Below are 17,035 nucleotides of genomic sequence, written 5' to 3'. Positions count from 1 at the left end.
TTATTTCTACTCAGCACTAGATTCTGTATAAATTTTAACTATTAGAATACAGTAGAAATTTCAGAAATTTTACTAATTTTTGAAGACGCACAGTGTTATTTAAGGTTAATTTAAATTTCATTTTTATGGCAAAAATGTTTTGATAAGTTCTATACACTAGATAGAGTATAAGCCTTTGGCTAAGATTGGCAACAATATAAATACAATTATTACAATCTGGCAAAAAGGTAATCAAGTAAAATAAATGACTACAAATCATTCATTGAGAAATATAAAAAGTTAACTTATCATCTCATTTGCCAAACCATTCTTCACCACGAACACAAATTCCACATAAGCCTTTAGCAAAGTCATCTGCTAGTGACTCCAGAAAGAACTTTCACTGAACAACAATGGCTATATTAACTAATCTTGCAATTAATTTGCTAAAATCTTGGTCTTAAAAAGGCAAACCAATGCCTGAAGTGAAAAAAAATTTAAAAATAAAGTTAAAAGTTAAACGCCGAGTGAATTAAAAACCAGGTCTTTAATGTTGAACAATGAGAAATATAATAAAAGGTATATTTATAACCTGATAAAAATAATTACTTTAACGGAGCCATGAAAATAATAAGTTCTACACTTCTTTGAAGAAAGTATTTTTATTCTTAGTAGACACTTGTTCCCAAATATACCAAAATTTGGTTAATTATTCCAGATTACATGCTGTTGGACTTTAACAAACTGAGTAAGTAATAATACTATTTGTAGAACTGCTGCACAGTTATGCTTTCCTCTTCTCATAATAACACGTCACTTCTTTTCCCCTAGGTAATCTATTTTGTCTGGGTGGAAACTGTAAAAATTGCTCACTAATTGGAATACGATTCACACAAGAATTTCAAAATACCCTATGTAATATATAACTTTTAACAACGTATCTACTTGAGCAAGGAAAAGGGGAGGAAAAATGTAAATAGATATCTTCTAACCATCTACTAACCATCTCCTATAGCATTTAGTGTGAACTCAAATATAGTTTAAAACATCTAAAATCTTGAGGCAGAACTTAAGAACTGTTTTGCTTGCTCATAATGAAAATACATAAAACAATCATTTTATAGAATACAGTAATATTTAAAGGATGATATTTATGGTTATATTAACATATTCATTAATTTCATATATGTATAATAAAGAAAATACTTCAAATGTAGTCAACTATAATTTTGTGCTTTTTGTTTAGTCTTCAATGGCATGCATGGCTCACTTCAGGTTCTTTATCCTCCTCCATTTTTTTATCTAGAAAATATTCCTAGATTTGTTCATAATAATCTTCTCTAGTTTCACAGATGAAGACTTCATTATTTCTAACATAGTTCTTTTTCGTAAGTAAGTTTTAAAAAAACCTGCTTCACTGTTTCTGTGCTAATTAAAAGTTAATTAAATACTATCTCTGAATGCTGCTTCCATTGGATCATCACCTTTATAATGAAACACCTCAGTACTTGCCCTTTTCACCTGAAATATTTACATTTAAATACAGAGCAATAAAAGAAACCACAGTTCAACCCAAAGTTTTAATAGCTGACTTCATGCAGAAAAGTCTTAGCTAAGATCCCATTGTCATTTTTAGATTCATTCTCCTAAGTAATAACAAAGTATAATCAAACACCTAAAAAAAAACAAAAACAAGAAAAAGCTCATTAATCCTGTTTTTCCTGACCTAATGCAATTCTGCGTGCTGTTGCACTCCGTGTAGGTTTTTCTGGCTCAAGTACCCAAGTCTTCTCATCAATTTCATCCATAACATCCCAGAAGGTCTTTAGTGATTCCAATGCTGTCAAAAACTGACTATGAATATTCACAATGGAGCTCTGTGAAAAGATAGAGAAAAGATGAATGAACTGTATGACACTGTCAATAGCCGATAATCTGTCACTTAAAAATACAACTCCATTTAGAAATTTTAAGCTGTTTCATCTAAATCTAGACTCTAGTAAATAAGAGTCAACACTCCCTGCTTCACATCTCATCACCTCCATCAATATTAAAAGAATTCCTTCTGGATTGTCACTAGACTGTACATTCTCAAGAATGGCTTTTCTAAAACCATATCTATGAGTTTTATACTATACGTATGGCAAAGTAACTACTAATACAAGAAGATACGTATGTACAATTTTATTAATGTGTGTAATATATATTGGGCATAGTGGCTACAGTTTTAGTGTGGAAATATTTTGTTGTAGTTGTCAAGTTAAATGCAGTACTATTTGTGAGTTGATTAGTTTTAAACATTAATAAATAACTACGGACTTAATTAGGCAAAAAGTATGAAAGCTTTTACTCTTTTAAAAATTAAACGAATTACAAAGATTTCTTTCGATGTTCAACTTTTAGCCAATACCAAAATTCAGTATTTCAGACATTAATCCTTTATAGGAGTTAAATACACTTTCACTAAATGGTAAGAATTAAGGCCATCACTGAATTTAAAAATCAATTTATATTTTCTTTCAAATAAAGTCAGAAGTTTCTCATAAAATAATGTTTTATTAGCCATCCTTTCATTTCATGATGTGCACAATATAGTGAAAAATACACTTAATTAAATGAAACTAATATTTCAACCATGTGTCAGGACAATGTTGGGATCTCTGATACAAAGACAAAAGCACCCAGTTCTCACGAAGAACACAACTCTAATCTTGATGGTAACGAAGTATCTGATATCAACTAAGATACACTCAGCCTCTGGAAGCCTTAACATTGCATTTATAAATGTGGTGCACACTAGATAAACTTCTAAGGTGACTTCCACCTCTAAAAGTCAAGAATTCTAAATATAACTCTTTGAAAATCCATAAAGCAGGTAATTCTGTCCACTTAAAAGTACCTATATTTCCTTCCAAGATGTCGATTACTATACTGTACTCCCATTTACTTCCAATTCTTACTTATAAATAGATTTTATAATTCAAATTATATATTTATCCATTAAATATAAATAATTCATGGTATAATGTACAATAATTATTTCTTTAATCAAATGAACTAAATATCAGAATCAAAATATTTGGATTATATTTTATATCCCCATGTATTTAAGGAAAAAGTCAAAGATGCATTATAGAGCTACTATTATTTTCATTCTATTTTTGTTATATACAAGTAGCTTGTAAATTATGTTTTATGTTATTGTTAGTGATTATATATTTAGAAGATATATTTACTAAATATTTTTATATAAAAAGCAATTAAAACTAAAATAGTTTTTAAAATTAAGGATTTTGTTTCAAATAAGCAAAGCATAAAAAGTTACTGAAAATACTACAAACGTTTTCATCCAAAATAATACATGTAAAAATTTCAGCCTTCCAAAACTTTTGAGTTTTTGGAATAGGTTTGGAACCAGAAATTCCTAGCAGAAATAGCAAAGCAATTATATAGCTTAAATGTGGTGAAGATCCAAAATTACACCCAGAACATTACAACTGGTTTATTTACTAATCAGAGGCAAATATCATCCTTTTTTTCTTTGCACATACGAGTAGACACAGCACCATGATTAAAGGAAATGAAATAGAGGAACAATGACAGAAGACAGGAAAAAAACTAGAGAAGACAACAGAAATTACCATTAAAAAAAAGTATAAAGAAACACAAAGTTTGGAGTCCCAAAAGCGAAAAAATGTCTTATGTAAAAGAAAATTATCCCAGAAACCAAGAGTATGATATAGAAGCTTCCCCACTAAGCCTGGCTGTGGTGGGAGAGGGGAAAGGATGGGATGTAAAACACTTGTCCTTAAAATGTCAAAAAATACTCAAGAAGAAGAAAGCCTGAGAAAGTTAGAAAATACAACACATTCTGTGTACTCAAAAGATTTGCAGCAAGGGACCACGTTGAAGGCATCCCAACAAGAACAGGTTATTTTATCTATCTCGTGGTCTATTTTTATGTAGGGTAGGGCTGTAACAGGGAAAAAAAGGCACAGACTAAACACCGGAAATTGGAAGAGCTAAGTTGAACAGGGGAGATACACTCTGATATGGAGTCCAATCTTCCTGTGTGAGAAGCAAAGGTCAGAAGAATAAAAAGAATGTATTAATCTTGAGGAAAAAAGCAGACATCTTCATGTGATTTGAAAAGAACAGGCATAAAGATATTAAGAGATCAATCCAATATTAGGTTCACCTAAGACACTTATTGAAATTCTCTGCACTGGAATCAGAATTCCTGGACTGTTCTATATACAGGCATCGCAGTGAAAAGATCTGTATGTGGGATCCCTACGTTGATTCACTGAAAATTTCTGAAGAGACAACTGAAAAGATTTTTTAAGTCTGTTCATTGTGATAAACTTGGCATTCAAACCTTGAGATCGTGAACCATTAGAAAGTCTGGTCAAAGGTCACCAAATCAAGACCTTACAAAAAAAGAACTTTTTAAAAAGCTTATTATATCTCCTGACTAGTTTCATAATGCTGAAGCACAGTCAGTATGTTTTGGCAATGGTTGCCAATTTTTATGTTAGAAGGCATGCATGAATCAAGCACCCCAATATTCGAGCAGGGAAAGGTCTTGGTTATTCTTGTTCATGTTTAACAAATAAAATAAACCATCAGAAGACTAGGCTGTATCATTATTCTAAAAATCTTAAAAGCTGTCACATTTTCCTATGAAGCATAGCCAGCAAATAGAAAGTCCAATAAAGAAGTTGTTATAAGCTCCATGGCTAAATGATGTATCTTTAGTGAAAGAAATCAGTGGTCTGGTTTCCACAATGTCAATATCCAATGATGAGTTGTTTGTATGCTTAAATCTAAACTCTTCTTAAAACATGCTAGTACCAATTAGTGAAATGGCGAGAAATTTTTTTTACATTCTACAAAGAAACTAGATACAAATACAACCTGAGATGTGGTATTAGTCCTCAAACTCTGTTCTTTTTCAGTTTTTTAGTTTTTTTTATTTGTTTGTTTGTTTGTCTTTTTACTATTCTAGGTTCTTTATATTTCCATATGAATTTTAGTTTCTTAAAATCTGTTGGGATTCTGACTGGGAATGCATTGACCCTATAGATCAATTTGGAGAGAACTGACATCTTAACAATACAGTCTTCTAACCCATGAATACAGTATGTATCTCAATTTACTTAGGTTTTTAGGTAAAAATTTGCAGACACTTCACCAAAGAAGCTATATGGATGACAAATAAGCACATGAAAATATGCTCAACATCATTGGGCACTAAGAAAATGCAAATTAAAATCACAATGAGCTATGACTACATACCTTTTAGAATGGCTAAAATGAAAGACCATACCAAATGTCAGCAAGGACATAAAGAAAGAGGAATTCTCAAAAACTACTGTTGGAAATGTAAAATGACAAAACCACTCTGGAAATTGTTTAGCAGTTTCTTAAAAAGTTAAACATATACCTCCTATACAATCCAGCCATTCCACTCCTAGGTATTTGCCGAAGAGAAATGAAAGCATATGATTCATACAATGACATCCACATAATGTTCACAGCAGTTTATTTGCAACAGCCAAATCTTGAAAACAACTGATACCGTGTTTCCCCGAAAATAAGACCTAGCCGGACAATCAACTCTAATGCGTCCTTTGGAGCAAAAATTCATATAAGATCTGGTCTAAGATTTCTATTCTATTCTATTCTATTATTATTATTATATTATATAAGACTTATTATATAATACAATAAGTTTTGTATTATTGTAAAATAAGACCCGGTATTATATTACATTACATTACATTATGTAAGACCCAGTCTTATTTTACCTATTTTACTATAAGACTGGGTCTTATATAATGTAATGTAATGTAATATAATTTTTGCTCCAAAAGAACAAAACAATCAGCATTCGAGCTGATTGTCCAGCTAGGTCTTATTTTTGGGGAAACACGGTATGCCATCATCAGGTAAATGGATAATATGTGATATATCCATGCAATGGAGTCCTACTTAGCATAAAAAGAATGAACTACATGCTACAACATGGGTGAATCTCTAATTATGCTGAGGAAAGAAACCTGACATAGAAAAGTACATAGAATTATATAAAATTCTAGAAAGCAGATCAGTAGTTGTCTGGGGACCAGGGAGACAGACAAGAGGGACAGAAGGAAGGGATTACAAAGGGGAAGGAGAAAAATTTGGGTGTGATGGAAATGTTTATTATCTTGATTGTGAAGATGATTTCATGGGTGGAAACATTTGCCAAACTCACCAAATCATACACTTTAAATATGTTCAGCTTATTATATATCAATTACACCTGAACAATGCTGTTCAAAAAAACACTCATTCTGATTTCCAGACAGTAATTAATCTACATAATAGTACCTTCCTTACAGTACTTCTCAACAATTAGAAGCTTTAAAAAAATTACAAAATAGCAACACTACTAACAGTAAGGACAAAGACAGAAGAGTAACTGTTCATAAACTCACCACTTAGAGAATGAAATTTTATCACTTTTATACATATATAGAGAGACCTATAAAATGTGTATATATCAGAGAAGGAGAAAAGGTATATATGGGAACTGAGATGTTAGCTACTCTCCCATAACTGTTATTAAATTATGTTAAACTAGGAAAGCACTTAAGCAGAAAAGTGTGAACACTGCCAATCTCAAAATGTAATGCTTATTATCTTTAAAAGCATTTTGTTACTTTTATAATACCTGAAGTGATATAATAATGTCAGTCACTTAACCAGATCTTAGAGTAGAATATCTTCATCTTAAGTACTATTATTTCCAGTATTTTAATAATTTTCTCACAGTTTCGAAATGTGATCTTTTGTGCTCTGATGACACTTAAATTAATAGCATAATTTTCTGGTACTTACAACAGTTGTTTTACATTCTGATTTTTTCTTTTATACTTTCCTATAATACTTGAAGATAAACCCTCTAATAATCATTTTTGTCTTTATCTCTGAGAAATTCAAAAGGCTTCAATAGAATAAGAAAATATCAAGAGATTAAACTTTTTAAGAAATTCAATTTTAATATTAATTGTAATATTTCCAATCAGATATCTTTAAAGAGATAACTCTCTTACATATTCAGTTTATTTGATCTTATCTGCAAGCTTAATTGATGTTTTCAACTCTTGGTAGGTCCTTTCATAGCTAAATCTATTTAATCAAATGCTATTCTGTTAATCCATATAGAATGTTTCGCTTCTTCCTATACTTAAGTTTATTTTGCCTATAACTGACCACTAATGATTTAAGATTTGGCATTATTTCACAGATACCCTGTGAAAAGGGTATCTGTCCACAAGGTCAAATGAAACAGATTCACTTCATGTATAGCCATTACAGAATGATTGTAACAACTCTAATGTAAAAAAGACTAAAGAAAGAAAGAAACATCTGTCAAGTGTATGTCAAAAATAAATAAGCACTTTCAATTTGGTCCTTAGCTATCCTATATTGTAGGCCATTAAAAATAACAATACTAATAAAAATGAAGCCAATTAGGAGAGGATTCTGGGTAGATGGTGAAGATCTATCTCCTCACCTACACAACTAAACTAACAGAAACAGTCGATGTACCTATTTTGGAACTCTACAGCGTTCACTGAAGGCTTGTAACAATTTCAATCTTAGCTTGGCAGGAACTACCCATCATCCAATCCCAGAACCATGACAGGCAGCCCTACATATACTCTGGGAACAGCTTGCACACAGCTTATAGGAACCAGGACGGGCTAAAAGGACCCTGTTCTGTAAACATCAGGGATATGGGCCCTGATCACTGATCGCTGTTGATGATCTCAGAGATATAGACAATGAGATTTTTGGCCATTGTTAATGTATCTCCCCACACTGCTGCAAGTCCCTCGCCCTCCTCAAGTGACTTCCATGATACTTAAAAATCTACGACTTTTATTTATCCCTTCATTGTTCTGTTTTTTTCCCCTTTTGAGAGCCAAACATTAAAGACTAGAACATTCAGAAGCAAGTGCATATACAGGGGAAATCTGGAAGTCTCTACGTATGCCCACAGGACGGCAGAGGCTCAGAAAACATCAGAGATGACCTTAATCTTGTACTGTAGGCTGATCCTTGGCACAGAGACAGCTTATAATAATAACAAAATAAACAAAAAATAATAATTTTAAAAAATAAATAATTTTGTTCTTTCATCTCTAGGGAAAGGGAAGAATCTGACTTGCAGTGTTATTACATTATTGGTTAAAATTTCCAGTTTTCAACAATAAAAGAATTATAAGACATTAAAAAAAAAAAAGGAAAGTGTGGCCCTGATTCAAAAGAAAAAAATAAATTAACAGAAACTGTCCCTAAAAAAGACCTGATAGTGAATCTGACAATTAAAACAACTGTCTTAAATATACTTTAAAAAATTAAAGATGTGGAAAAAGTCAAGAAAAGGATGCATGAACAAAAAAGAAACATCAATAAAGAGAAAGAAAACCTAAAAAGATACCAAAAACAAATTCTGGAGTTGAAAAGTATGCTAATGGAACTGAAAAATACACTAAAGGAATTCAAAGGCAGATGTGAGCAAGCAAAAGAAAGAATCTGCAAACTTGGAGATAAGACAATGGAAATTATTGAATCTAAGGAAAAGAATGAAAAAAGTTGAATAAAGCAAGCCTAAAGAACCAACGGATACCATAAAGAAGACAAACGTATGCATTGTGGAGTCCCAGAAGAAGAGAGAACAAAAGTGGCAGAGAGAATATTTGAAGAAAAAAATGACTGAAAAAATTCCCAAATTTGATGAAAGACATGAATATAAACATACAAGAAGCTCAATGAACTTTAAGAAAGATGACCTCCAAGAGACCACACTGAGACCACAATAGAATCGAACTTTCAAAAAAGACAATGAGACTCTTGAAAGCAGCAAGAAGTGATTCATTACATTAGAGGGATCCTCAATTAAACTATCGATAAATTTCTCATCAGAAACTTCAAAGGCCACAAGGTGGTGGTTGACATATTCAAAGTACTAAAAGAAAGAAAAAAAACTTGTCAACCAAGAAGCCCATATCTGCCAAAACTGTCTATCAGTGAGGGAGAAATGAAGACATTCCTAGATAAACAAAATCTGAAAGCATTCATTACCAGTAGACCTGGCCTGTGAGAAATGCTAAAGGGAATCTTGCTAAAGGGAAATGAAAGGCACTAGTAACTTGAAGCCCTATAAAGAAATAAAGGTCTCAGTAAAGGTAAACATATAGTAATTATAAAAACTATTATTCTAACAATGGGTTTAAACTTTTTGCTTTCTACATGACTTAGACTAATATATTTTAAAAACAATTATTAGTCTAAAAGCTAGAATTATTGTAACTTTGGTTTAGAATATCACATTTTGTTTTCTACACGATTTAAGAGACAAATGCATTTTTAAAATGAACATTAGGCTAAAAGCTAGTACTATCATAACTAGGGTTTATAATTCTACATTTTGAGACATAATTTAATAGACAAATGCAATTAAAAGAATTATTAGTTTATGGTTTGAGGCACATAAAAATGTAATTTTATGATATCAACAACTGAAAAGGGTGGGTATAGATCTGTAAAGGACTAGAGTTTGCATATGTTTTTGAAGTTAAGATGGTATAAATTCAAATTAAAGTGTTAGAACTTTAGGATGTTAAATGTAATCCCCATGGTAACTACAAATATGAGTTTTGACAGGGGTGCCAAGATCATTCAATGGGGAAGGGACTGGCTTTTCAAAAAATGGTGCTAAAAAAATTGATTATCTACATGCAAAAGACCAAGTTGGACCTTTCCCTAACACCCTATAGAAAAAGTAAGTTAAAATGGATCAAAGATCTAAACGTAAAAGCTAAAAGTATAAAACTCTTAGGAGAAAACATTGGGCAAAACTTTCGTGACACCGGACTTGGCAAAGTTTGTAGATATGACAACAAAAGTATAGGCAATAACAGAAAAAAATACATAAATTGGATTTCATAAAAATTCTCAACTTTTGTTGCATTAAAAGACAATATTAACAGAGTAAAAAAGGCAGTCCACAGAATGGCAGAAAATATTTGCATATCATATACCTCATAAGGGATTAATATCTAGAATATACAGACAACTCCTAAAACTCAACACAACCTAATCAAACATGGGAAAAGAAACTGAATAGACATTTCTCCAAAGATACACAAATGGCCAATAAATTCATGAAAAGATGTTCAATATCACTTAAGAAAATGCAAATCAAAATTACAATGATTACCACCTGACACCCACTGGAATGGCTACTATGAACAAAACACAAAATAAGTGTTAGTGAGGATGTGGAGAAACTAGAACTCCTGTGCACTACTGGTGGGAATGTAAAATGATACAGCCACTGTGAAAAAAAGTATAGCAGTTCCTCAAAAAATTAAAAACCGAACTACCACATGATCCAGCAATTCCACTTTTAGATAAATAACCAAAAGTACTGAAAGTAGGGACTCAAAAAGATATTTGTACATCCATGTTCACAGCAGCGTTATTCCCAATAGCTAAAACATGAAAGCAACTCAAGTTCCATCAAGGCATAAATAAATAAAAGATATATAGATTTATAGATCTAACATATAGATCTTAGATCTATATATCTCAACAGAGTAAAAAGGCTATATTCCATCTGTCTGTGTGTACACACACACACACACACACACACACGCAGTGGAATGTTTTCAGCCTTAAAAAGGGAGGAAATTCTGACATATGCTATAACATGTACGAGCCTTGAGGATATGCTAACTGAAGCAAGCCAGTCAAAAACAGACAAATATTGTGTTATATGGCATATTTAAAGTAATCAAAATCAGAAAATCAGAAAGGAGAATGGTGTTTTCTAGGGGCTAGTGGAAGTGGAGAATGGGGAATTTCTGTTTAAAGGGTTTAGATTTCAGTTTTAGAAGATGAAAGCGTTCTGGAAATGGATTATGATAATGGTAGCAAAACATAAATAAATTTAATACCACGGAACTGTACCTTTAAAATAGTTAAGATGGTAAATTTTGTTATGTGTATTTTATCATAAGTATCTTTTTCTTTTTTCCTTAAATGAAGTGAGATGTTAAAAATGCCAGCATGGGACTTAGTTGGTGGCAGCCTGACCCAACTGGTGAACAAACCCCTGTGGTTATCTATTATTTCTTTGTTTCTCCGATGTTAATTCTGAGAAAAATCATATCTATACATCGCTGCTTAAGACCCTTAATGTTTTGTTTGAATACATTTCTAACATGTTCTGTTAATTGATTTTAACTTCCTTTACTTTGTATTAAAACAAATATAAAGTTTACATAATAAAAAAAAATCAAACCAATTAGTAAAAAACAAACTAGTGTAGCTTTTGTTCAACTTAGGTCCTACTGAAAAAAGCATGCTACTCCCTTTGACAAAAAAGGTTGGCTATACCTAATTTTTCATTGCTCACACTAAAAACAATGAAATAAGGAAATAAATGCTCACAAAAATCTTTGCTTCGGACAATGTCAAGACTAATAGAATACCAGGGGGTTGCTGGCTGCAAATATCACCCACATAAGCCAGAGCCAGGAAAAATCTTAACTAACAGTGGTATAGCTTAAAAAAAAAAAAAAAAGGATGCTCCATTGCCTCTATCTACCAACTACAAAATTCTGGTTTGCTTCATTACATCTATCTGTTAAATTAGTTCAGCTTCTAATATTCAACTTCTAGTTTAGCACAAAAGAAGGGGAAAGTAAGCACATTTCATAGCTGAAAGGATTAATACCTCTCAGAGATTCTAGCAGATATTTGAATTAAGTTATTTCATATCTGAATTATCATTTCTGTCTTCAATCTACTGAATCTTTATTTTCAATACAGGCATCTAATTTTCTAAAATAATGGTTTAAAACATACACACACATATATGCATGCACAAGCACACTGATATGCACATATTTCATACTAACTCTTAGATTACAAAAAGCACAAATAGACAGTTGTCAATATACCAGACAAGAACAAAACATGAGGTATAGAATGTTATAAATTGTACTTGTGTTGAAATAAATTTGCTTCACTGATGTTGGCTAAAATCATCTTTTTTATCTAAAAGTATTTAAAAATATAAATCACAAATTAAGAAGCCATTTGGAAACTAATATTTATATATTTTAATTATCTGGGACACTTGCTATGTAAGACTATTCTGCTGATTTACTCAAAATATAGTATTATTAACCTATGTTACTTGTACTACCACATATATATAGCTATCTACCACAGGTAGACTGGTGAAGCTGACAGGTATTTTTCATTAATCATCCCTATTTCATTTTTGAACATCAGAAAAATTCCTGATTGTTACATATAAATGGAAATATTGCCTTAAAAGTATATGTAGTTCAACACATACAGAGAGATACCAACTATTTATTTTTATATATAGATGTGGGTATGTTTATATACACAAACATATAATATAAATGTATATGGAGAGAGATTATTTGTCCATATTTATCTTGCTACTTTAAGAGCTCTCCAATTCACAAATTGTGTTACCTCCCTCTATAACTGTGCACATTTGTAAGCATTTTATAATTCAAAAGGTCTTTCATATACAATATTTGTTTCCTCTCACATGCAATCAATGACTTGAGTATTATTTCCCTCTTTTTCCATAGTTAAACAATTTACACAAGATCAGGCACTAGTAAGGAAAGAGCCAGGATTTGACCCAGACTTTTGGACTCTGTTCTCTTTTTACTATGTTGCAGTGGTACAGCAGAATTAACCCTGAGGCCTACCACAAAGGCCAAAACAAGGTCACATTTATTAACATTAGCAGGTAAATCACTTAAATGTGACTTAAGGTAGTATTGAAGGCATCTGACCAAAAAAAAAAAAACCTGTTCCATACAACTAGTCTCATTGGGTTTTTAAAATGGAAGCATTTTACCATGCCATGAAAGCATTTCATGTGCTCACAATACAAAAATATCAAATCTACAAGCATAAACTAACTTTGATAATCTTAGAAATCAACTGAAATTATAATGATATAGATTCAAAGTCATATATCCAACTGCTCACTAAGCACACTTACTTATATATACTACAGGTATATCAACCTCACCCAGTTCCAAACTGAACTTGCCTCTACACCCCTTCTTCCTGCACTGCCTATTTCAATTGGTGGTACTACCAGTCACATCAGCAGCACTGGGAGTAATCTGAGATCTCATGCCCAGTAGATCACCAAGTTCTATCAGTATAACCTGTGAAATTTTTTCAATCTCCTTTCCTCTTTCCCAGCCCCCATTAACCTAGAACAAACCCTAATTACTTCCAGCATGGAAGTACATAGCAGCCCCTCAATCAGTTTTCTTCACTATAGTCTTGCCATCCTCACTTAGAACCTTCTTCTACAATGACAAATATTAAAAAATATTTATAAAAAATACTAATAAAAAATAAAAAATAAAAAAAAAAAACATGTTTTGTTGAAAACTAATCCAGAGAGGTGTTCTGAGAGGAAGTAAAAAAAAAAAAAAAAAACATGCTGGAGATTTATAATGCATCTTGGCACATTAAGAAAGCTGAGAAGTCCTAAACCAAGAAATAGTAAAACTTGTATCTAGAATTTCATAAATGTATTAGATCATAGAGTCCTTCCTTCATCTTACCCCCATTAATAGTCAAAAACAAAACAAAACAAAAAGCCACTCTGAGAAATGCTATGGCAAAACAAGATTCTGACCACGGCACACTTCTTCCTGATGACCCCATTACCTCATTACCTTGAGGACCAAGCCCTGGATCATAAGAATTAGTATAGCAGACCTGGCCTAACTAGCAAAAGCTCCAGTCCAGAGAAGACCATAGAGTATCAACTTATGTGTAATTCATGCATTGTCTCCTACAATTTTATGTCTTTGTTCTTTGGCTAACGTAGTTCTCTCCTGCAGTATCCTCTCTCCTCCCAAGCCTAACTTCTCATTCCTCAAAACTCACCGAGCTTAAGTAACTTCTTGAGAAGAAAGGCTGAAGAACTTTCTTGACTACCTTAGGTTAGATTATGTGCCTCTCTTCCACCTTATCAAAACAGCTCATCACATCACTCAACACATTTTACAGAAATTATTCTTTTTAAATACCTCTCTCCTTATCAGACTGAAAGTTACTCCTGAAAATCTCTCCTAGAGGATTAGACCCTGCCTAATTCTCTGTAATATCCTCAGGGGGCAGCTCAGTACTCCGCATGTAGGAAGTAATAAATGCCTGTTGCATTGAAATTGTTTCCTATAGAAAACCATGGCTTCTTGTTTTCCTGTTTATGTACTTTTACAAGGTAACTATTAAGAAAGACTCGACCACAACAGCTATACAATTTTACCTAATAATGCACAAAAATAGAATATAACTTCCCTAGTAGACCTTTGTGAGTCAGTTATCTTTATCTCTGCCCACCCCAATGTAGGGTACTTTAAAAATAAATAAGTTATTGAAAAGAAAAAAAGGTAATTAATACATTATTGAGTCCAATAGATAACATTACTATTTTTCTACGATTATCACATAATCTCAATAATGAATTAACTTTCTTTCTTTTGATCCCTTTTATGTCTTTTTATCCCTACCACTGTGGCAAGAATAAGATTACCAAGAAGGCAAAAGCATATTTAATGAACCAATTTAAGAGTGAACAAAAATCCAGTACTAAGAGTTCTCCAACAAAGACAGCAAAGAGAAAAATTAAAATAATAATCCAGTAGGTCAGAAAAGGAAAACTTCCACAGGATTCTTACAGTGGATATTGAGGATTTTTTCCTCAACATTGTGTTTGTTTTAAACCAAATTTATTTTTCTTAACATCTCTATGAAAAAGTTCTTATTTCCGTGCACATATGAACTGAGGTAAACGGCAGTCATGCGACTTATTTGAAATTATACAATTAAGTCAATGGCTGAACTGTAAACAGAATCTAGGATACCCAACTGCTATTCTGCTGCTCTAACTAATGGATCATGCTCCCTGCTATGTAATAGGACTGTTTCCTTTAATTACAAATTCTTCATTCACGATCGGATTATCAGTCAGAGGCTTTACATTATTTTGTTCTTCTTGCATTCATGGCATTATTCCAAGAATATGAAATTTCATGATAAAAAATATAAAGAGTACTGCTTACTGTATCATACCAAATCTGAAAATCCCTACCACCCTGGCAAGGGGACTTCACCAAGCCTTCACTTAATGGTACATTTATAGGTAGAACTGCAGTTTTAACATCCTGTTCTGGTCGGTCAGTGAGCTGGAGAAAACGAATTTTGTTTTTACTGAATCACTAATATCAGTGCACTGAAAACCTTACATTACGGCCTACTATGGTCTCGTTAGTTAACAATACTCACATATATGACGTAGACATAAAAGTCCAAACAGTAAGAGATTGTTAAAGATACATTTTGAAGCATTTGTGATGTGAGGAAGTCAAGAAAGATAAAAATCAGGACATGCCCTTACATTCTATACTAAAATCTATAAAAGAAAATTTACTGGGCAAATAAAGCAAATATCTGAAAAGAGGTGTGCAGTCACTTGTCTTTGAGCAGCACTTTGTGTTTCTTTGGCACATATCACAGTGGCAGTGGTAGCAGCAGCCTTGCCCTTGGTGCTGATTTCTTACTACTCTGAAATGTCTCCTCTGAGCCAGAATACACTGGCTGTTGCTGATCATGCTGTGAGACACCTGCACTGGCTACTAGGCTTGTCATGACGCACAAAACCCTACCATCTTCAGCTTGACATTGCGCAAGTTATAATTATTCATCCAAATGAATATGTCAGAGCAGCAGCAGCAGACCTCTCATCAGAGCAAAAGAAAAATACATCAAAACATTATCAACCCAGCAGGAAGACAGGGACCATAAGGAAAATTACCCATTTTTAATATGGATGCCACAAAGCCATGTCTATTATTTCACAAAAAGAAAGGAAAATAAAGATCTTCCAAGTTTAAAGTCCAGAAACACTGAATCCAAAGGGGAAATGTACAAAGGCAAATGAGGAATGTTTTTTAAATCAATTATCTGGAACCTCTTAACCGTCTCTTAAATATGTTTGCTATTAGCCTACACCAGTAACATTATTTTGCTTAAAAACCACAACTGTTTAAAAATGGTTAAGAGAGAAAAAATAACTCCCACACGCAGAACTGTTTCCAAGAAGTCAATGAAAAAAGATCAAAAACAGCAAAGAAGTCTGACATTGCTTCTTACTTTCAAAACATAAACTAATATTGTCAACAGATGTCTAAAAGACTCAATGAGTTCATACCCCGGTAACATCACCAAAATGTTTACAATGTACAGCTAGACTTTAAAAGAATAGGTAAATAATACATTTTGAAAATTTTCTAAAATGTAATGGCATATATATGTAAAAGACACGTTGATATCATCACCAGATCTCCACAAATGAAGAGGACACATCCAAATTCTATGAGCATATATAAAATAGGCAAGGAAAATAGAGATTCCTACCTCATACTTAAATAAATTTGAAAAAGGATAATTTTTACAACAAAAGGATAATATATTTTCAGAATAAGATATGGAAGATTTTTTTTCCAGTCAAGACAAAACAGCAGAAATCACAAGGAAGCGATGATAAATGTGACCACACTGAAAGTTAAACTTCTGATTGATAAAATATATACAAAGTTAAAAGACATGCCACAGGGAGAAGATACTTACATCCCAAAATAATCAATAAAGAATTAGTATCCAAAATATGTAAAGCAAAAATTTAAATAGGCAAAGATTATAAATGATTACCAATTCTTGATAAGAATTAAGGTCAGACCAAGATTGGGAAGGCATGTGGGAAAGCAGGAATTACTATGCATTGTTGGGTAGAAGTATAAACTTATATAACCCATTTGGGAAGGCAACTAGCAATGTTTAGTAATCTCAAAGAGGTACATTTCCAGCACTTTCACTTCTAGGCATAACCCACACACTAACAGTCTCACGTGTGCAC

The 17,035-nt window shown here is 32.4% G+C and overlaps 1 protein-coding gene across 1 annotated transcript in view; it reads right to left on the bottom strand.

The window, feature by feature from the left end:
• The window catches only part of FANCL (FA complementation group L), a 57,304-nt gene that overhangs the window by 4,472 nt on the left and 35,797 nt on the right, over positions 1-17,035 (bottom strand). The window contains exon 8 of the mRNA XM_033125076.1: positions 1,706-1,856. Within this exon, the coding sequence (XP_032980967.1) occupies positions 1,706-1,856 (151 nt within the window). The remainder of the gene's footprint in view (positions 1-1,705; positions 1,857-17,035) is intronic.

Source organism: Rhinolophus ferrumequinum, chromosome 13 (assembly GCF_004115265.2).
Source record: "Rhinolophus ferrumequinum isolate MPI-CBG mRhiFer1 chromosome 13, mRhiFer1_v1.p, whole genome shotgun sequence".
Lineage (NCBI taxonomy): Eukaryota > Metazoa > Chordata > Mammalia > Chiroptera > Rhinolophidae > Rhinolophus > Rhinolophus ferrumequinum.
This window is presented reverse-complemented; position numbering and strand designations above follow the sequence as displayed.